Source organism: Vombatus ursinus, unplaced genomic scaffold, assembly GCF_900497805.2.
Source record: "Vombatus ursinus unplaced genomic scaffold, bare-nosed wombat genome assembly UNPS02014959.1, whole genome shotgun sequence".
Classification (NCBI taxonomy): Eukaryota; Metazoa; Chordata; class Mammalia; order Diprotodontia; family Vombatidae; genus Vombatus; species Vombatus ursinus.
Window position 1 is genome coordinate 8,029,737 of NW_020954737.1, and position 23,179 is coordinate 8,052,915.

Below are 23,179 nucleotides of genomic sequence, written 5' to 3' on the forward strand. Positions count from 1 at the left end.
CACACACACACACACACACACACACACACACACACACACACACACACACGACCCTGAAGCCTTTCAAGAGCTTGAATCAAAGAAAGGTACGATTATATCACACTTAATAAAGGCAAAGTGTGAAACAGGCTAATGAATCTTAAGGAAGGTTTAAAGCAAACACAAACCACATAGTTTAACTGGCATGACCACCCCATCCTTGACAACACATATGTGTGTGATATAGAGTTTTTAGCTTTATAAAGCAAGCACATTCACCACAAACCAACCAAAAAAATCAACAAACACCAACCAGGTACATACTACATGTAAAGGGATGACCAAGCTTGGTGCAATAACTCTGGAAGGTTCTCACATGAAATAGTCTCTTTGATTCAATTCAATTCAATTAACATGTATTAAGTACCTACTGGGTGGAAAAGTGGACAGCCTAGAGTCAGGAAAATTCATCTTCCTGAGTTCAAATCTGGCCTCAGACACTTACTAGCAGTGTGATCCTGGGCAAGTCATTTAACTCTACCTCAGTTTCCTCATCTGTAAAATGAGCTGGAGAAGGAAACTACTCTATTATCTTTGCCAAGTCCGACGTGACTGAAAACGACTAGACAATGTGTCCGGCGCAGTGCTAAGCACTAGGGATACAAAAAGAGGCAATCTGACCCAAGATGACTGAGCTAAGACAAGGGGATGGGGGTGGGGAGTTGCAGAGCAGCACACTTCAACATGAAACATCCCAACAACGCAAGCTGACCCAGAAGAGAACGTGCTTCCTTGGGAGAGAATGGGTTCCTTTCCTTAAGAAAGGCAGACTTAAGAAGGGCATGATCCCTTGATGGGACATGATTTAAGCACAAAAACTTCCTCATCTCTTGGGTGACCATGAGATTGCTCCTGCAGCCAGAACTACCAGATGGATCTGACTCCAGCTATCTTCTATGAGATATCCTATTAACCCAAGGCTAGTAGAAATCAGTTACACTCAGTCATATACTTGCATAAGTACGGATTGCTCATCATGACCTCTAAAAACTCTTCCAATTTTGTGATTCTTTTATCTATAAGGACTTCATTCCAAGTCAATAGACTGTCTCCCCTAGCCAAATCAATAAGCATTTATTAAGTGCCTGTTATGAGCCAGGCACTGGGCTAAGTAAGCACCAGAGATACAAAAAGAGGCAAAAAACAGTCTCAAGGGGCTCACTATCTAATGGTAGACACACCATGCAAACAACTACGGACAAACAAGATATACACAAAGCTGGCAATAATCAACAGAGTGCATTTTTATAGAGATGGAGAAAGGATTCCTGTACAAGGTGGAATTTTAGCTGGGGCTTGAAGGAAACCAGGGAAGCCCAGGAGGTGGAGATAGGTGGGAAAGCATTCCATACATAGGGAAAAGCCAGTGGAAATGCCTGGAGTCAGGGGATGGAGTCCCTGTGCAAGAAACGGCAAAGAGGCCAATGTCACTGGATCACGGTACATGGTAGGGAATAAAGTCTGAAAAGACTGGAAAGGTAGGAAGGGGCCAGGTTATGAAGGGCTTTAAAAGCCAAACAGAAGACTTTATATTTGATCTCTGAGGTAAGAGGGAGCCATTAGAGTTTACTGAATCGGGGATTTGGGGACAGGGTATGCCTGAGTCTTTGAAATATTAATATTATGGCTGAAGAAAGTAGAGAGACTTGAGGCATGGAGAACCACCAGAAGGCTACTGCAATATTCCAGGTGTGAGGGGATAAGGGCCTGTACCAGGGTGGTGACAATGCTAAATTAGGAAAGGGGCATTCCAATCCCTTGTTAGAATGTAAGCCCTCTGAAGGCAGGCACTTTCACTTTTGTCTTCTCTGTGTACTCAGCGCCTAACACAGCACCTGGCATGTAGAAGGTTGCTTAATAAGTGCTTAATTGCTTGATTAATTAAGCCTTCCCCAAAACCTAGACTCTCCAGGGTGGTACTGACAGAATTCCCAGTTTTCCTCTGATCTCTTGCCTGCCCCCAACAGCAAATAGAGGGGAACCAGGCTGGAAAATGGCCAGTCTTGAGGGTAAAGGAAGTCAAAAGGCAGGTGAGGAATGTGACCAGAGAATGGAAAATAGGGCAAGGTCAAGAACAAAAAGCAGTGTCCCTACGTACCAGGTCGGCCCATGCCAATCTTCTCCAGGTCCTCATTCTTGACATACTCAAAGTGGGACAGGCGGGTGACGTTGAGGTCATCTCGGAGACGAAGGAAGTACTGCTGTAACTGCACCTCGGCCAATAGCTCAAGCAACCAGCCAGTACCCTCCTCTGCCTGCATGCTGCTTCCCTCCAGTCTCTGCAAGGAAGGAGATCCAGATCAGGACCAAGGAAGACTCAAGAAGAGGAATGGGAAGAATTCTCTCCCCACCCTGCTCACTCTGGCTCCTCAATGACCTGGCAACACCACATGGGCAGCAAAGGGGCAAAGCCAGGTCTACATGTTGGAAGCCCTAGGGCTACATGTCACCCCTCACCTCCCTGCCCCCAAACACAACAGCTTTCCAGAGAGCCTACAAACAAGGGGCCTATTCTCTTTCCTGCTAAAGAAGTGACTTCACCTTTCTTCCTAGGTCCCCCCAAGATAAGCTAAGAAACCCTGACTCACTAGTCCCCAGTCCCAGTGCCCTAAGAGGGCTAACTCCCTAACTAACCATCTCACTACAAATTTTGTCTTTCATCAACTGCCACCTCTCCAAACTCCTCAAGCATCATCCTTCCTGCAGAGAACCTAGGAAGACCCAAGCCAGGTCTGTGGGAGCTGGAGAGGTGACTGACTTCCTTCCTAGTTCCTGATTATTCAGAGTATCTTCCCAGCTTCCCACAGAAGAAATGCAACATATCTCTGGTTTTCAGTAGGAGGAGAGTTAGCTCTCTGCTACATACCAGCTGTACTCCCCTAAGTCTCTTTCCCACCCGAGCCCGAGAATGACGTTTCTCACACCAGATGGAAGATTGTGAGAATAAAGGTTGGGGAAGCCAAGTCAATGCCTAAGGCCAATGTATCCACAAAGAGGGGGGCCTGATCCTCTAGTACCAGTCACCTATAAGAGTATCACCTGTGCATGACTGGGGCTACCAAGGTAAAAACCAGTCAGTGACGTCAGTAAGGAGCCTCTGATAAAATACTGGACCACTCGGTCAAGTAGTGGCTGGTTGGCAATAATATAACACTTAAAGGTTTACAAAGCACTTTGCATGCATCAGCTCACTGGACAATTACGTCCAGGTTATAATTTAGATTCATTTTATAGATGTGAAACATATTACTTTTGTGGTCCTATGAATGAACACATGTCCACCAGCCCTGGACCCCCAGAGTTCTTAGCCTTCCCACCAACACTGTTCCCTCCCTCCCTAGTTTCAAATGTTCCCAAAATGATATAATAAAGAGCCTTGGACTAACAGCAAGGAGGCTTGGGTTCTGATATCAGTTGTGCCACTAATTAGATATGCACTTTTGATGGGAAAGTCACTTTAAAATTTTTATACTCTTGATCCAGCCATCTCACTACTGGACATGGAGATCAAAAGACAGAAAGGTCCCATAGATGCCCAAATCTTCACAGCACTCCTTTTTGTGATACCAAAACAAAACAAAACCTGGAAACAAATCAGATATTCATGACTGAGAAACAGCTGAACTATGATACATGAATAAAATGGAAAATTATTGGATTATAAGCAAAGAACACATGGAACTCTTAGACCCATGGAAAGATCTGTATGACCTTATCCAAAGCAAAGACAACAGAGATAAGAGATAATACTAAAATAATTATACAAAAGACTATTAAATTATGAAAAATATATGTAAATTATGTTATGTATATTACTGAATTATACTGAATTATCATATAAATTAAATTACATTTTATATTAATATAAATTAAATGCTAAGCCATATTAAACTAATTATACAATACTAAGAAGAAAACCACTAAAAGACAGCTGAATTCAGATTCATTGCCATAGCCCACCTTGGATCTAGAGAAGAGATAAAACATACTTCTTGTAGTAAATGGAGGAGGTGCTAGTGGGGTGGAATGTTACAAACATTATCAGCTGGCTTTGCTGAATTGTTTTTCTTTGTTCCAGGGAGGGGGGAGGTCACTATATTGGGAAATGGTTGATATAAAAGAACAAATGACACCAATAAAATATTTGAGAAGAACCACTTCATTTCTAAGTTTAACCCACAGTTTTCTCCTCTCAAATCAGGGCACTGACTTGGCAATCCCTAAACTCTCAGCTCTGAAATTCTTTGATTCCAGGATAGCCAATGTTCCCATCATCACTGTCTGTTTCTCACAGCAAAGCTCTTAGGAATATCTGGACTGCCCTGGTCCAACCTCTAGGTTTGCCATGTTCCCAGCTGCTAATAAACACAGCACCCCTGCTCTGTCCCAGCTGGAACAGCAAAGCCTTCCCAGGCCTGCCACCTCCCTGTTCCCACAGTCCCGGACAATGCAGCTCTCTTTGGGGATGGAGGCAAGAAGCAAGGAAGACAGCAGCTGCTGAGAAAGGCCACAAAGCCTTGGTCAGAGGCCAAAGGAGATACTGCTTTCAATCAGTCAATCAACAAGCAGTAATTAATCAATTACTATGTGAAAGACACCATACTAAGCTCTGATAATACAAAAGAAGGGAAAAAAAACAAAAAACAAAAAACACCAACCCTGTCCTCTGACAGCTCACATTCTAATAGGGAATACAACATGCAAACAACTGTGTATTTTTAAGATGATACAGAGTAGACAGAAGATGAAGGCACCTAGGTGGCTCAGTGGATAGAGCGCTGAGGCTGGAGTCAGACCTGAGTTCAAATTCAGCCTCACACTCACTAGCTGTGTGACCCTGGGCAAGTCACTTAATCTCCACCTGCCTTAATCCACTGGAGAAGGAAATGGCAAAGCCACTCCAAAATCTTTGCCAACAAGACTCCACATGGGGTCATGAAGAGTCGGACACAACTGAATGACGGAACAACAGACAGAAGGTGATCTTAGAGAAGCACCAGCAGTGGGAGGAACCTGGAAAAGTCCTTGTAGAAAAGTCCTCGTATTAAGTCTTAAAGGAAGCTCCCTCTGATGAAGCTAGGAAAGCTGCACAAGCCAGCCCAGAATGACTTTTCAACCCCAGTGAAGGAATTTGTGCAGGCAGGTCGAGAAGAAAGAGAAGAGAATTTTTGGACAAAAAAAGGTCTGTTGAGGAAAGAGACCAACCCCACTCCCTGAAAGCTAGCACTTTCATGAGATCTCAGAAGTCACATCTATGGGTACACATCCTCATGCAAAACATATTTATATATGTGTGTATATGTGTGTGTATATATATATATGTGTGTGTGTGTGTGTGTATGTATACACACATATATACCTATATAATGTATGCGTTTATGTGTACATGTATATGTAATATATGATGTGTGTGTATATGTATGTATAATGTGTAATATGTGTGTATATATAATGTATGTGTGTATGTGTATATGTATATAAGTCTGTGTGTATGTATATAAGTATATATGTAAATATGTAATGTATACACACATACATATACACACACACCCCGACCTCTTTCTAATAACACCCTCCCACCCCAACTCCCGACGACCACTGAGGAAAACCAGTACTGGGTGGACAGGTTAGGAGAAAAGGGGGTTGGGAGCAAGAAGCCCCTCAGATCACAGTCCTCATTCCCACACAAAATTGACACTAGAACCCAGAATTCCCAAGTCCTTCTTTCTTCTTGTCCACCACCCAAGGGCTAGATACTGTTGGGGAGTATACTCCCACCTTCTCTGCTGTCCCCCTACTCACTGTGTAAAGACGCAGTCGAAGCCGAGTCAGGAAAGGGAAGGAAAACTCCAGACCAGGGAACCGGCGAAGCATCTCTGAGGCTGGCCCTAACCCCTTCAACCCTCAAAAAACCAAGTCCTTGTGAGGAGGTCAATGGGACTCCAGGACCCCGAGTTGATGAGAGTTGCAAGATGTGGGAGCCTCCAGGCTCCCAAGCTCCACCAAAGACAAAGCAACTGGGGGTTCTCCTTCAAAAGCTCCCAACATGCCCACTCTCCAAAAACTACTTCAGAGGAGGTGGGTGCGCTGCTCTCCTTCCCTGTTCCTGCTTCAGGACTCTTTCAGAGCTGTCTGGGGAAGCGGGCTGCTCAGCTGGCTGTCCTTCTCAGGCTGTCTCTGGGTCTCTGTCTCTCCCACTGCCCAGCTCAGTGGTCACAGCTCCAGCCCTCACTCCTCCGTAGCTCCCCTCCCAGACTGAGGAGCTCCGGCATTGGCTGAGAAAAGACCTCTCTGAACCGTAGCCAAGAGGTCGGTGGGAATGAGGGTGGGAGTGGGGGAGGAGAGTGTGTGCTTCCTCTGGACCTCCCAGTCACCCATAGCCCCCCCCCCTCACTGTACACAAGGCCCCCTGTCTCCTGCCTCCCATCCCAGCCCCCACTCTTCCAGACAGCCCCTTTGATGAGGGTGGGGACAAGGGGGGGGAAGGGTAGTGTCAGGCCCCAAAGGAACTGAATCTTTCAGTCCCATGGGTGACTGGCCCTGAGGCAGAGAATTCCATAGCCCCTTTCCCAGGCTCCGAGGTTCAGGTAACACCCCTTCCCTCAAGGCAGGCTCCTCAGAGACCCTTCTTCTGTCTCCTTTGCCCCCAAGCTTAGTTGTGTGGCTCCTGGCTCAGACCCCATGTGTCCCTGTTGCCCTGGTGCCCGACGGAAATAGGGAGTTGGCAGCCAGCCAGGAGGCAGAGCTGGGACGGCCCAGTCAAGAGATGAGGTGGGGGTGGGGGAACAAGGGGACTTCTCCTTCCCCTCCTCAAGAGGGAAACCCTGTCTTCAGCTCACAACACCCAGACTCCCCCACCAAACCAGCCAGTACAAGTTCTACAAACATCCTCTTCCCCTTACCACACATACCCTGTCTGGTCACTTGTCACCCCCCACCTCTACAGTATCATGATACAAACACCTCCAGGCTTCTGGTCACCTTGTCAATCCTCTCTGCCTGCCTTCCTCCCACCCCAGCTCAGAGAAGGGACTGAGAGATGCTCCCACCCCCAACTCAACTCCCTCTAGACACACCTGACAGCTGCAGGAAGAATTCTCCAACAACCCTCCACTTTCCCACTCCCTCTCAGTCAGACCCAGCGAGCCCCTCTTGAATGAAATACACAAGTCCCTTGTCCCAGCCCAGCTGGCTAACAGCTGTAAGGGACACCAGCTGGTTGGGGAAGGCTGGGCACCCCAGAGGCTGGGAGGGAAGGGTTTGGGGAGTCTGAATCCTTAGATTCTCTCTTTCTGGGATTTCTCCTCTGTGTCCCTCAAAGGGGTGGATAACAGTCCTCTGTGGCTCTCTCCCTCAGCTCCACCATCCCATCCATCCTAAGAAAGTTCCCCACTGCTCACCTTTTCAAGGCTTCTTCCAGTTCCAATCTAACCCTCAAAGTACAAATTTATTCTGGGTCAGGCATTGGCGGGGGTGAAGGATGGGAGGAATGAAGAGAAAGAGTCATGCTTGATCCCTCCTCCAGAAATAGGGTTGCTAACTTCCAATATGGTCCCCAAAAGCTACCCAGTTTGTACCCAACCCGAGAGATTTCTAGGTCAGTGCTAGATGGGCAGGCTGGCCAAGAAAGGGTTAAGGCTAGGTCAAAAGCAGACGCCAACTTTGCTTCCCAACAGCTAGAGGAGGTAGAAGTCACCTGGGGTATAGTTCACTGCTACCTCCTGCTACCCTTCTCTAAGGTATTCCTGGGGCTATAAATCCTAAACTGGGGTCTACAGAGAGTGCCTAGAATTCCACTGAAAACCCTGCCTCCATTTTCCTTATAAGCTCTGAGTTCCATCTACTTTCTCCAGGTGGCCGCTGCCCCCTGCAGGCTCTAGGAGAAAACACCAACCCAGCATTCTCCAAGGGGAGAAGGGACATTGAAAATCAGCTTCAACTGCCTTTTAGTTAAACCTCAGTCATCTATTCAGGACAGAGGGGAGAAATGTCCTTCCAGATGGACCTATGCAGAACCTCTGTCCCCATCCTGTCTCCACGGTTCTGCTACGGAAGGCTGTAATGTGATAAAGCCAACTATCCCTACAGGTGACTCACGAAGGTGAGGAAACAGGCATGGTGTGGGTAGACCTAGCTCTCCTCCCCCATACAACCTCCCTCATCTCTTTCCCCATTTGAAAGCCTCAGGACTGCCCTACCATGACCAAGAAAGCACTGCTCTCTCACTTCTGAGGGGCACAGACGTACTGCCCTTACCTGCCCACATACCCCATAGGAAAGGTGGGGATGAGGGGGAGGAAGAAGGGGAAAGGGAAAGGGCACACCTGCTTAATTCTGCACATTTATCTCATCCCCTCCCCTCCTCCACCCCCAAGGTTTATCTCTCCATACTCCTCAATATTTGCTAAGCAATGATAAATTAAAAAAAAAAAACAGTGATGCCCAAATGTCAGGAAGGGTGCAAGCTTCTGATCGTGAGTCCAAGGAACAGGCAAATGGGACCAGGAAGACAGCCAAAGCCCATTGGCCTGGGCAGTCCTCAATCCTCCCCTCTTTACCCAACCCATTCTGCCAGCAGCATCTTCACCGATCAACACTCCCCTGCAGGCAGGACCCTGGCCCCACTGCTTTCCTCCCCAACAGCAATCTCCCAGATTATTCCATGATCTCAATGAGAACAGTCAAGGGCTCTCAGGGCCTCATCCGTGAGGGGATGGTAAAGGCTGCCATTCTCTCTCCCTCCGTTATCTCTTTCCCCTTCTCACCTTTAGGCCCCAAATCCCACCACCCATCTGGGAAGAAGGCACTCCAGGCAGCTAGTGGGGCTGCTGTCTGCTGACCAGCCCACCTGGGGAGGCTGGGTTTGCTTCCTCACTGTCCTGTCTGTCCCCTCCCCCTAACCTCGTTCCCAGCTTCCATTCCGCTGCTGGCGACATAGCCTCGGCAATGCTAATGCTCATGCTCCCATCCAGACCAATGGGCCCTCCCCCACAGCTCTCAGCTTAGGAAGAGCAGAAAGGCACAGAGACCTGAGGGGGGGAAAGACCCCGAGGGGGGGGAATGACCCTCTAGGACACAGGTTCCTTAGCCTTTTTGCATGTAACAGACTCTTTTGGCAGTTAGGAGAAACCTATGGATCCTTCTTAGAATAATGTTTTTAAATGTATAAAACAAAACACCTTTAACAAAGGAAAATAATGGTTAGCAAAAATAATGATGCAATTTTTTTTCTATCCAAGGCCACAGACCCCCTCAAATCTGTCCAAGGATCCTAGGTAAAGAATTCTTGCCCTTGGGAGATCTCATCTCTAGCCACTAGGATGGGGTCGCCCCCAATCACAGCCCCTTTGCCCCAGCTTCACAAAGAAGCCCCAGTCTGGAGGGACCACAGACCTCACCAAAACCTCAGGCGTTAAAGGCCCCCTAACGAAGAGGGCTCGGTTTGGACTTGGGGATACCAGCTACCATTTGGTATGAAGAAATTCTCCACTTCTATCTCTCCTCCCCTTAAGGGTAAAGTCCCAGAATCTACCCGGGTCACCTCTTCTCCCTAAGACGCACTTGACACAGCAGAGAGTGGCTAACACTCTGGTCAACCTTCTCCTGCCACCCCCTATTAAAATTTAGTTCAGAATACCTCGGCTTATCTTATTCACGAGACTTTTTACTCTCAAGGAGGGGAGGTACCCAAATTCAGGGCCCTGGAAGATTCTTCTTAGAAACAGCCATTGCTCACCCGAGCAGAGAAGCAAGGCCCTCACCCTCTGCCCTCAAGCTGCTGCCCAGCTCCCCATGCTCATTTCTCTTACAACTTCCTCCCCTTACCAAGCTCCCGATACCAAATGCTTCACCTTCCTACCAGGGAACCCACTGTCCCGGCCTCCTTGAAGCAGGTTAAGAACAAAGGATACGACAGAGGTTAGTGATATAATTCCCAAGGCACAGACCCTGTGAAATAAATGCTCACAACTCCAGTGGGTGGTGGGGGTGTGTGAAAGAGATGGGAGGTGGGAGAGAGAGGGAGAAGGAGGGAAAGAAGAAGGAGAAAAGGGAGAAGGGGGGAGGGGAAGTGAAAGGGGAGAGAATCCATAGGATAGGCCCTGCCCCTGTCCTACCTACCTAAGGCTCACCTCTGCCTGGCATGGCTCCAATCTGCTCCCCGAGAAGTTGCTGCTCTCCTCCCGTCAACCCCAGGGCTACTGCTGGATTAAAGAAGTCCTCTTCCAGAGACTCCTCCTCTTTTTTCATCCCCCAGGGCCCCTAACCACCACCACTACACACACACCCTCTCATTCCCCTGGCATCTGAAGCATCCACTGACTCCTCACCAGGTATTTGGGGCTGTGATGGGGACATCTCAGGCAGTCCTGGATTAACACAAAGGAGATATGCCCTGGTTTACTCTGGCAGCCAGCTCCTGCCGCCCTCCATGCCTACTGCCCAAAGGAAGTTTCAATCCTATACTTGTCCCTGGGAAAACCTCAGAGGGCCTTGTTAGGGAATGGTCAAACTGGGAAAGGGAGGAGGAAGGGAGACTCCGAGGCTCAGTAACAATCTCTTCTCCTTCCTTGCCTTCCCCAACATGGAATCCTAGGCCAAATGGATGGAGGGAGATGATCTATGCCCCACGGGTGCCCACTACTCCCAGGCCCCATGCCTGACTTTCAGGCTGAAGTTTTGCATCTTTGCTCCTCTTTTACACCACAGCTAAGATAGCTTATGAAGAAATCGTTTCAAGGACCCTTTACTAGGGATTTTTACTTTGTCTAAGGAAATCAGACCTATCTCCTTCCTCCTCTGGTTGATGGAAAGGAGTGACTGTAACCAAGTGTCATTCAAATGACCCAAGCTCCTTCTTCCCCACCTCCCTCCGGCAGGATGTCTCCAGTATCCAAATGATCTTTGGCAAGAAGTGAGAACAGCTCCCCCCTCCCCTTCCACACCTAGTCCTCTTCTTGCTCCACACCCCCTAGAAAGGGAGGGACTTGTGCCTGGGATCTCTGCCCACCTCCCCACCCCCACAGGTCCCCAAAGCAGCACTAAAGTGACAAATCCACACAGAGGAGCAGACCAGCTATGTAATTTCCGGACAGGAGGATTTTTCAAAACAACCTACCATAATTTAGGGAATATACGCCAACCTACAAAGCAGCCTAATTTTTACCTCCTCACCACTGGGCCTTGAAGAGTAACAACATGTTCCCAAGTCTGGAACAGATCCCCTGTTAAGAACTAACATTAGGAGAGCCTTCCCTCCTTCTTCACAACGTTGTTACCAAAATCCACACCATCCCTGGCACTCCCCCCACCCTGTGTTTCAGGGCAGTAAGTGGGCAGGTGCTGGACATCTGCTTCTGGATTCCCAAGCCCCTCTGATTCTGATTCCTCTACACTTCAAGTACCTAGCAGGAACTTCCTCACTCTTCTCCAAAAGAACCCCAAACACTGACATTACAACCCAAATGACAGAGATCTGGGGGTGGGGATAGGCAATATGCTGAATAGTTGGGGGTGGGAGATTTGGAAAAACATACAGAGACACACAGACAAACAGACAAATATAAACCTTCGGCCCCTTCTATGATAAACCCCAGGGCAGCGAGAGAACTCACAACTTCCCTATCACATCCTCCTGGTGCTTTGAGGACCAGTTTAAGCTTGACACGGAACCAAGATAACAACATATTACAGAATCCTGGTCTGTACAGTCTATACTCTTTTCTGCAATACAGGTAGGTGAAAAATAAGAAGGAAGTGGTAGACAGTCAAACAGCAGAGGTAACATGCTGTGGGGAGAACAGACCTTCAAATCAGGAAATTCGAGCCCAAATTTCCTGCCATTACTTGCTAGTGGTGTGACAAGGCACAAAACTAGCCCCACCCTTCTGAGCCTCAATTTCTTCATTTGTAAAAGGAAGGGATTGGACCAGATAAGCTTTAAGACCCCTTCCAGCTCTAGAGGCCCAGGAGGTCTATGAATTCAGTAGTCCTATACCCTTCTAACAAGCCTTCATTACAAGAACAAGTAAGAAATTGCAGGAGAGAGGGAAGATTTACCTTCACACTGAGAGCAGTTGGCATCTTTTTACTGTTCTAGTTGCAAACAGTGATTAAGCAGAACCAAATCCAGTAGGCCTTAGGGATCCCCTCCCCCAAACCCTTCTTTGTTTTAATCCAGAAAAGCCAGAGTCTTCATGGGACAAGGAGATAGGAGGGATGATGATGCCCTTTGGGAATGTCAATGCAATCCTTGCTATTCCTACTCCAAGCCTAATAACAGCTCCCTGGCTATTACAAATCTCTTATGGCTTCAGCATCAATTTAATTGAAGCCCAATCTCAAATGCTCTCTCTCTGTCTCTCTCTCAGCCTCCTCCGTAGTTACAGGAAGGGAGAAAGCTCCAAGGGAGCTTCTTTGCCTGCTTGCCACCATCCCTGACTTGATACCACCTGAGGCCACCAAACCCCACTGAGATAGGGAAGTTGGTAAATGGATAAAGGACCTCATGAAGGGATGGTCTGGAAGGGGCACAGATTTGCCCAACTCGGCTCATACTGGGGAAGGGCCAGAATGCTGTGGCAGGGGTTGAGTCAGAGTGAGGGGCTCCCCAACACACTTTATCAGGACCCTCTAGGCAGGAGCTATACTCTCCAAAGGGACTAAGGCAGGGGTGGAGAACCTGCAGCCTCAAAGCCACATGTGGCCCTCTAGGTCCTCACGTGTGACTCTTTGTTTAGAATCAGTCGAAGGGCGAATAGAGGATTTAAAGGGCCACAGGTGGGCTTGAGACTGCAGGTTCCTCACCCCTGGACTAAGGATTAGAGGTGAGGACAAGAAGGAGCTCTCACCTAGGAGACAAAATACCCCAACAGAATTCACAATTCCCACCTACACATACAAGATATTTGAAACTGTTTCACCTACACCCTATAGCTATATGTCTCTGATAACCTTGTAGACAGTGTTCACATTATTAATGTTTGGGGGGAGGGGTATTTCTCAATGCCCTAAAAAGAAAAAATTCTGGAAGGAGCCCCTCTGCCCACTTAAAAACTATTAAAGATCCAGCTTGGTAGAACGGCAGATTAAGAGTCTGTATTTGGGGTCAGAGGATCTGAATTTAAATTCTGCCTGTCACTCTCTAGGTGACCTTGGAAAAGTCACTTACCCTCTCTAGGCCTTAATTTCTTCAGCAGTAAAATGAGAGAGTTGGATTAAATGAACTTTTATGTCCCATCCAGCTCTAAATATATAATCTTATAAGTCCCACAACCACGCTGACAAGGTCTATTGAGGACTTCAGAATGAAGACCTTCTTGCCTTCCATCAGAAAGTCAAGGGTGGGTGGCAAGCAGGAGAGACAATTCATAAGAATACTAGAGCCCTCAGACAGCCAGGTGGATAGAATGGTGGCTTGAGCACTGGGCTTGGAAACAGGAAGACTCCTCTCCCTGATTTCAAATCCAGCCTTAGACACTCACTAGCTAGGTGACCCTGGGCAAGTAACTTCACCCTGTTTGCCTCAGTTTTCTCATCTGTAAAATGAGGAGAAAGAAATGGCAAGCCACTCCAGTATCTCTGCCAAGAAAACCCCAAATGGGGACATGAAGAGTCGGACACAACTAAACAACAAAAAGAGCCCCGACACTCTGCAACTGCCCATATTTCTCATGGAGCAAACTGAGGCTCAGTAGGGGCTATGAACATAGCCCATACAAATATTTAATAGGCCACTCACAGGCATAAATCTTCAAGTTAAAATTTATTAGGATTAAAGGGGAACTGTTGGATTTGAAAAAAACCCTACTTCCTGCCTTTTCTAAAACTAGGCAGAGGGAAGGGCAGAGATTAGCTCTAATCAGCCCCTGCCCATATTCACTCTTTTCTATGCCCAGCCAGAGGTCTGGGCTCAAGAGGCCCATTGTTGAGGCCAGAGTCCTCAGAGTGGAGTGGGGGAAGAGAGGGATCGTCAAGGAGGAGGAGCTGGGGAGGGGTTATAAATGTAAGAATCTAGCAGAGATACGGTCTCCTTCTCTAAGGTCCAGACCTCTCCCTCCAGACCCACTATTCCTCTCTCAGATAGGTTCCCAGGGGCTAGGTACACTCAGTATGGTGCTGCCCGGGTCCCAGACAGGGAAGACATCCCCGGGGCTGGTGGATCAGGGGAGGAGGTGGTCCTCCATGCTCAAAAGGTGTCACCTGAGCTAAGCCTTGAAGGATTCTAAGAGGCAGACATAAGGTGGGAGAAAATTCCAGGCATGGGTGACAGGGGCTTATCGGAGTGCAGAGAACACAGAGGAGCCCAGTTTGGTGGGAACATAGAATGTGTCAAGGAGTGGGATAAAATAATTATGGAAATGTAGATAATTCCCATGTGTTAAAGGCCTGGCTGAGGAGTTTATATATTACTTAGGCTTAGGGTTTTGGGAGGGCAGGGGGAGGGAAGGATGTCATCTATCACCCCAGTCTGTGGAAGAAAGGAGAGCAAGCTTTGACCTCTTCCTCAGAAAAAGCACCTGAGGGCAGTCCAGTCTTTTGATACCTAACTCAAGATTCTTTCCATTATGCCCAACTACCCTCTTCAGCCCTCCACATAATAGTTAACAGCTAGCATTAAATAGTGGTTTAAGATTTGCATAGTGCTTTACTAATATTACCTCATTTGATTCTCACAACCCTGTGAGGCAGATGCTGTTATCTCCATTTTATTGTTGAGGAAACTGAGGCAGACAGAGGTTGAGTGACTTGCCCAGGATCACACAGCTAAATGTATCTCATTTGATTCCTCACAATACCCCTGGGAAGTAAGTGCTAATATTATCCCCATTTTTTACAGTTGAGGAAACTGAGGCAGAAGTTTAATTGAGATACCCAGGTACTCACAATGAATAAGTAGCTGTGGTCGAATGTGAACTCAAGTCCTCCTGACCATGGGTCCAGTACTCTATCCACTGCACCACCTAGCTGCCAAAAGTAACCTGGTCTTGGATTTAGAAAATCTAAAACTAGGTTTAAATACCAGTTCTGTAACTTATTAGCTGTGAAACCCTGGGCAAGTCCTCTGAGCCTCAGTTTTCCCCTCAGTAAATGGATAGCAATATTTGCATTGTACAACCTACTTCAAAGGCTTTGGAGAAGAAAGTACTTTATAAACCTTAAACATAACATAACTGTGCACTAACTAGGATTAGTTATTATTATTAAAAATATTATTCCAGAGTTCCTTTTCTGGTCTCTTTTGATTTAAAAAGTAACTGATATCCAGCTTAAAAATAAATGCTGCATGACTACATAAATATTACCTATGTCAAATTGCTTTCCTTCTCAATGAGGGAGTGAGGAGGGAGGGAGAGAATTTGGGACTCAATTTTAAAAACGAATGTTGGAAATCGTTTTTACATGTAATTGGGGAAAAATAAAATACTAATTTTTTAAAAAGAATAAATGCAGCACTCCATAGAACATAAATGCAGTTTAAAAATATGTTGATAGAAATGAAATGTAGGAGGTTCTATCTTAGATGGCTAAATGTTTTTTGTTGTTGTCATTTTTAAATTTAGTCACCTCTAACATATACCCATCACCAAAAACTAACATCCCAAGAAGGAAGAGAATACTAAGTAGCTTTAACATACACCTCACCCATGCAGTTACTCCCTCTTTCTCCCCAGTGGTAGGCAGATTAAGGGACCACAACTAATAACAGGAAATTGGGAATAATGGAGAGGGTGGAGAATAAGGAAGACTAGACTGTAGCCCATAAAGGTCATATCCAGATCCCTGACCTGAATTTAAATAACCTCCCTCAGCCTCAGTTTCCTCTTCTGCACAATGGGGATACTAGTAGTACCCACCTCACCAGGAGGATTAAACAAGATAATAATGTGAAGCAAACTCTAAAGTACTATATAAAAGATAGTTATTACCTATTATTATAATCTGATCATCATTTAAAGGCCTTCACAGCCTTACTCCTTCCAAGTCTTTCTACACATTACAATGGCCTTTCTATTCTCCATAGGAAACTCCTGTCACCCCATGCCTGGAATGCCTTCTCTCCCTCAGCTTTCTTCAGGACTCAACTCAAATTCCATCCTCTTCGGGGCTTTCCAAGTTCTCTCCCCAAGCCCCTTTCCATCTGCAGTGCCCACCTTCCATTTATACTGCCTATACCTTGTATGCACAGTTATATTCCCCTATCAGAACATGAATTTCTTAAGGGCCAGGCTTCCCCCCACCCCATTCTTTACATCCCCAGCATTGAGCACAATGACTTGCACAAAGTAAATGCTTCATTAATGCTCGTTGACTGACCTCCCTAAGATGGCATTTAAAATCCCAGCCTACACACTCCCACTTAGAGTATTGGGTCTGCCCCTTCAAGAGTTCTAAGCTCCAAACCCCACACTTGTGGCTGACTCCTTCCTTCCTTCTTCCATCACCCTCTGCTATGAGGCCTGTCCAGTCCAGCAACTTGTTGGGGAGGAGGAAGGGGACAAACCAAACACAGAGAGACAGAGACAGACAGAGAAAGACAGACAGACAAACAGAGTGAGAGTGATGTTTCTTTTTCCTACTCCAACTCTTCAGTTTGATAGATGGGAAAACAGAAACTGAATTTAACAGACTGGAGGTTTGAACTCAGGTCTTGATTCCAACTCCAAAGCTATTTTTGTTTTGTTTTGTTTTCCTTTCCCATACATTACACTCATTCTTACAGCACACACAGGATGGCAGGGGGCAGATTCAGAGAGAGCTGTGTTTAGTAACCAGGGACTGCACTCAGAGCCAACAAGAAAGCTACTACTTTACCATCCAAACCTCCCTTCCTCAGTAGTCCCCACCCCCACGGCCACAAGTATCACCCACGGTCAACACGGAGGACACAGGAGCCACACGGGGTCACTCACTGGAGCCAGGTTTCTGGGGTGTGGGTTCTAAGGGGGTGGCACGTCATCACTGTAGAATTACGGTTCTCCAATAGTGGCCTGGCAGGCGTGGGATGGGAAGCAGACAGACGGGTTTGGGTTTGGGTTTGGAGCAGGCTAACCGGCTCAGGCACAGCTGCCTGCTAAGGAGGCTGCCCCTCAGCCCTACGGGGGAAGAAATGGGGAGGAGCTCCTTCGGGCAGCCCATTCCCCTCCCTCTGGGGATCAAGTCCCAAAGGGGATGTCCCATCATTGGCTTGTAGCTTCATTTATACTATGGTAGCAAAGGGGTCCCAACACAGTCATAACAGATTTTCCCCACGACTGAAAAGATAAGAAGAAAGGACCATAATGTGTCCTGTCGATAACTAGGAAGAAATAGAGACTCTATCCCCCAACCAAGGAAGCTGGAAAGCAAGAACTCTAATGCTTCTGACCTTCCTTCCATGGCTGTTCCATGGTCAGCTAAGAAAAAGATTTGCTGCATCATAACCCTGGCACCGTGGGAGGAAACTAAGGCACAGCCTGGCCACCAGTCAGATAGAGGCAACAGAACTCAAAAATCTAAGACTCCCAAGCCCCTCTTCCCTACCACAAAACATCTTTGGAGGCTAGAGATCATCTCTAAGCTCTGGGTGTGGCTGCAAAGGAGACACCCCGAATGCCAGAGTTTTTGTCTGGCTGCCTCCTCCCCAAGGTGGAACAGAGCCAAAGACAGATAAAAGCTGAAGTGGCACAAGCCTCACACGTTGACAGGGAACTAGTCTTGATACTGGCTCCATACCCACAGCTCATCCTGGTGAAAATTTAGCCTCTAGCTAGGACTCCCCTGAGGGCAGAGGTTAGGGATCCCGGCAACCACAGAGAAGAAATAAAGGATCCACCCGGGTCTTGGAAAGTGTAAGACCTGAATTCAAATTCCCAATTATCATATTTTTTAGCTATACAACCCTTCCAGGAAATTCATGTGATTTACATGTCTCAGTTTCCTCAAATGTAGCTTTGTTTACACTAATTTATTTTATACTAGGATAATCAATTAATAAGCATTGGTTAAATGCTTCCTGTGTTCCAAGTATGGGATAACAACACTTGCATTAACCACAACTCCTTCGAAGGACTGTTGAGTAGAATGTTTTGTTAACCTTAAAAAACAAGAGAAATGTGAGCTATTCAACTCTTGTGACCGTGGGCCTCATCTGCAGTCTCACCTAGACCCAAGGAAGATTCTCACCCTCTATACCCACCACCCTTCCACCTACTTCTCATCCTTTTCCCCACGGGCCAATAATAATGAGGTTCCTGTCATAGGGGGGTGGGTAGTAGAGGGCAGGTGCTACATTCATACCTCTGGCCCACATGGCAAAGTTACAGGCTAAGTTTTCTGCTTTCTGAGCAAATCACATTTGGACTTAACTGCTCTTTTCCTCTCCCTGAATGAGGTGTTCAGTTAAGCATTACCTCACAGAGTCCTGAAGATACCAGGTGCTTGCTTGTCCAAACCTACTTCTCCCTACCATAGGAAGGGCAAGAATCTCCTCTGCAAACTTTAAAGCACTATAGAAATGTGAGTTATTATTATTATTATTGAAGTTCTTTCAACCCATACTGGCTTGGCCTTAAGTCCCATTACTTTGAATATGCTCTAGCAACTAGCTCCAAAGAGGACTGCTTACAAACTGATACTTATCACCACTCTCACATAAAAGAGAATATCCTCCATAAGACCCCTTGAAGGGGAAGTGAGAAGGGGGAAGAAGGTTAGCACTCTCTGGTCCTTTTGCCCAATCCGAGACAAAGTGAAATGCATTCCTATGAAACATACAGAACAGAGGGCTGTGTGACCATCTCTTGACTTTGTGGATTATACACATGGCCTACTTACATTGGCCTTCCCCATATGCGTTGTGCAAATGGTCCAAGATTCATCAGGCAATTACTGAGTATCTTTCACCCCCCAATCTTAACCAGTAGTGGAAGATAAAGAGAGAAACCAAATAAAAAAACATATCAGGGTCAGAGTTGAGATCCTTGACCTTATATGACCACAGGCTTCTTCCCACTGGCTCTAAGAACCCCACCAACAAAGGGACCCAGGTGTCAACTTAGAAGTGAAATGTAGGTAATGCCCCTACCTGCAGCCTTCTGTCGCCTTGCCCCTGAAGGATGTGGGGAGAGAGGGGTGTGGGGAAGAATGTCCCCAAATCACACTAGCTTCCAGGTTCCCCAAAAAGTGGTGAGAGAAGAGGGTCAAACAGGATACGCTCTGCTTCTGGACTCCAATGCCGAAACTCTCCCTGACTCATACGCGCTTCTGCTTCCCACCCTCCTCCGCTACATTCTATGGTCCCCAGCAGGCAGGCCCCGTCACACACACACCTCTCCCCAGAAAGTTGGCTCACCACCTCCTTCTCCTCCTTCGCCTCCTTATCCTATGCCCCTCCGGAGTGGCCTCTGCGCCCTGAGGAAGGCCCTGTCCCTCCCTGTGCCCCTTCCTCTCGAAATAAGTTTCCTGGATGGAGTATCTCACCTCTCCCTCCTGCACCCCCGGCCTCCAATTTGCCTCTTGCACCCCGAACCGACCTTCTCCTTCAGGTCCCCCGGGTCCTACCAGTCGGGCTCCCCCAAGCAGTTCTAACCCTCTCCAGATATGCTGGGTCACTTCCTCCCTTCTGTGTTTGCCCGAGCCCCCTCTAAACCGCTCAGCTGGCCTCCCCCCAAACTGCCCTGCCTGTTTGCCTGAGCTCCTCCCCAGCAGCACCCCCTGCTCCCTGGAGCTCCCCTCAAACCAACCCGCTGGCTCCTCGGGGCTCCCCCTAAACCACTCTCCCTGCTCGCTAGAGCTGCCCCCTACCTCCTGCTCCACCAGCTGTCTCTGCAGACCTGCTCCTTCGCCCCGCTCCTGCACCCCGGCTCTGGCCTCCCCGCGCTCCTGGACTGCGGGGCTTCCTCCCCCCTTCTCCTGATGCTGCTTCCTAGGACCCAAGCCCACCTCCTGTACCGCCGGCCAGCTGCCGGAGCGGCCCCAAAGCGGCAGGCTCGTGCACCCCCGGGGGGCGTCCGCAGAGCCAGCGCTGCCCCTCGCGCTCGGCCTGCGGCCGCCGCGCACTCCCTGCTCCTGCACCCCCGCGCCCACCCCGCCCTGTTCCTGCACCCCCGGGCTCACGCCCCCCTGCTCCTGCACGCTGGGCCTCAGCCCCCACCTCTGCTGTGGCTCCCAGCTGAGCAGCCCGCGCCGGCTGAGCCGCGGCTGCTCTGGCACCGCCGCGCTCAGCCCCTCCGCGGTCGGGAGCCCTCCCCACGGGGCCCGGGGCGCCCTGCCCTCCTCAGGCCGCGCTGTCCCCCTGCTCCTGATGGTGATGCTGGGGAGGCCTCCAGCCCGCCGGGGCAGCCCCGCACTCCCGGGCTCAGCCCGCGGAGCCCCTTCCTCCTCCTCTGCCTTCTCCTCCTCCCGGGCTGCAGAGCCTGCCCCCGCCCCCTACCGCGCCCGCGCGCCTGTCGCTGGCCCCGCGCGCTCCGCCGCCGGCCCGGGGCTCGCGCCCCCGCCTGCCCCCGCAGGTGCTGCTACCGCCTAGCCAGGGCAGGGCGGGAGGAGGTGGGGCCGGGGGAGGGAGCTGCCGCGTGCGCGCCCGTGCGTGCCCGGGACGAGGCTGGACGGCCCTCGCTCTTAAAGGGCCAGGCGCCGGCGCGAGTCCCCCTGCGCAGAGGCGGGGTGCGTGCGCCTCCTTCCCGGGAAGAGAGTGCGGGGCTGGCACGAGCCACCCCGGGGGGAGGGATGCGCTGTAGTGCCCGAGGGTGGGGATGGGCGCGTGTGGGGCCGTGTAGCGGAGTGACGGGGGCGCGCTGGGCACTGGATACCCCATCTCGGGGCCTCAGTTTCCTCATCTGTCAAAAGGGATTGAACGAGAGCAGGGGTCCAGGATAACCATTTCTGTGCCATGGACCCCTTTAACAACAATAATAGTAGTAGTAGTAGTAATACTGATAACCATTTTTTCTGTGCCGTGGACCCCTTTAATAATAATAGGAATAGTAGTAGCATAGCTGTGTGGCCCTGGTCAAGTCACTTAACCCCGATTGCCTCACCAAAAAGTAAAAAAAAAAAAAAATAGTAGCAGTACTAATGATAATCATCATCATCATCATCATCATCATCATCTTTTCATGCCATGGACCCTTTTAATAAAAATAGTAATAGTAGTAATAATAATAACCACCTTTTCTGTCTCATGGACCCCTTTAATAATAATAGTAATAGTAGTAGTAATAATAATGATGATAATAATAATAGCCATCTTTTCTGTGTCGTGGACCCCTTTAATTGTCATCATTTTTTCTGTGATGAGGAAGAAGAGGAGGAGAAAGAGAAGAAAAAGAAGTTTTTTTATACTATGGATCCCTTTAATAATAATAACAATAACAACATTTAACTAGTGCTTGTATTTGTTATATATTTGTGTGCCACATATATATTGTGTTATATATATATGTGTGCCATTTATATGTGCCACACACTATGTTAAATGCTTTACAATTATGTCATTTGATCCTCACAACAACCATTTGTCAGTCTGATGAAGACTGTGGACTCCTCCAATTAATGTTTCTGTTTTATGGGTTTTTTATTTATTTAAATTCATAATGAAAGAAAATGCAGTTAGAGGTTAGCGAAAATAAAGATGTAATTTTTCCCTCAGCCAAGTCCAGGAGACCTAAGATTAAGAACCCTGAACTAAGAATCATAGAATACTTAGAGCTCGTCTACCCCTTTTGCAAATGACTATAATCATAGATTTAGAAATGGATGGAGCCTTTGAGAGCATCATATCCAATCATTTCAAAACTTTACGTAGTGATTCCCACCTTTTAAACAAAAAAAAGTCACCATTACCCCCCTACGTTTTGTAAAATAATCTACACAGATAATTTTATTATCTCACATTTATTGAAATTAAATTAAGAATTTATTATGATTTTAAAATAACTCAAAGCATATTTTTAAAATACAATAAAATAATGCAACAGACATTAAGCGTTTAAAAAATCTATTACAATTTTCATATTTATAATAGCTAACAAGATGAAGCTTGATGTTGTCAATAGGGAGCCTGCTTCCATGCCAGGAAGACTTGGAGTATGTCTTTCCCCTAGCGTGTATCCCACAGATATATGTGTGACCATGAGCAAGTTACCTAACCTTTCAGTGCCCGAGGCTACTTTCTTTTACTGTAAGTTTCAGAGAAGGTGTTGACTTTTCTTTATTCACCTGCAAGTTCTCTATAATGATGAAATCACAGGTCCAATCTCAATCCCTAATGTGGATTAAATAATGATATTTAATATGATGGGCAGGCTTGTCTGTCAGGGCAAAGTTTCCAAAATGTTGCCATTGATGATATTGCTACTCCTAATTTCATTAACCATTAATTGAGATCTATATTTTGTCTTTATAGACAGATGAAGCAGAAAAACCCCATTTCATACATAGGGAATAAAAATTAGTAAAAGCTTTATCATTTGATTCAATAAACTAATGAATTCTTTACCTGTAGCTAAAATATAAGATATCTAGATTCAAATAATAGTTTCAAAGTACTATAACAAGACAGATCTATTAATTAGTCTCCAACAGATGCAGGAAGAACACATGTATCATATTTGTTATTGGCAAATGGATTCCTTTCCTGTTCTTATTTGGACATATCAAGGTCTTTAAAATAAGATGAGGATTGCATCTATACACTGGTGAGGTGTTATTAAAATTGGGAAACAAAAATATTATTTTGCAAATTTTTTATCCTTAGATCTTTTCCATAAATGCTGTCATTTTTTTCCTGAATCAGAGTATGACTTTTTAAATATCATATTTTTTTTTTTAGGGTCAACTAAACTGTTTCCCTTTAGCAATTAGACAGTAGACTCAATTAACTAAGAAAAGGCATTTACTCAACTGACGTGTCAAAAACAGTAAATACAAAAATGTTCCTCTCAAACCCTGGATTGCACACTCCACAAATACACATGGAAACTGCTGCAGGGGTGGTGAGTGGCCAGTCTTAAAGTGCAATCAATAGTACAGGTGTGTAGGGAACATGTGTTGCCAAGGCAACTCACAACTGTGGAACAGCTGGGCCCCAATGTACTTTCTTTCCCAGGAGTGTCCTCATGAGTTTCTCATATCTCAGCTGGAATAGAGGATCCATTATCAAGTT

General features: G+C 47.2%; 1 protein-coding gene across 8 annotated transcripts in view; it reads right to left on the minus strand.

Moving 5' to 3' along the window:
* The window catches only part of TNK2 (tyrosine kinase non receptor 2), a 46,272-nt gene extending 26,081 nt beyond the window's left edge, over nt 1-20,191 (minus strand). For 2 of the 8 annotated variants that reach the window (XM_027845159.1, XM_027845165.1), the window contains exons 1-2: nt 5,842-6,370; nt 2,138-2,318 (exon numbers count right to left, since the gene is read on the minus strand). In XM_027845159.1, coding sequence (XP_027700960.1) covers nt 2,138-2,318; nt 5,842-5,913 — 253 coding nt within the window. In that variant the 5' untranslated portion in view covers nt 5,914-6,370. Of the gene's footprint in view, nt 1-2,137; nt 2,319-3,425; nt 3,579-5,841; nt 6,372-10,158; nt 10,246-19,102; nt 19,635-20,170 lie in introns of those variants that run through there. The other 6 variants (XM_027845164.1, XM_027845160.1, XM_027845161.1 and 3 more) reach the window with 6 other exon arrangements.
* Between the last annotated feature and the right edge of the window lie 2,988 nt (nt 20,192-23,179).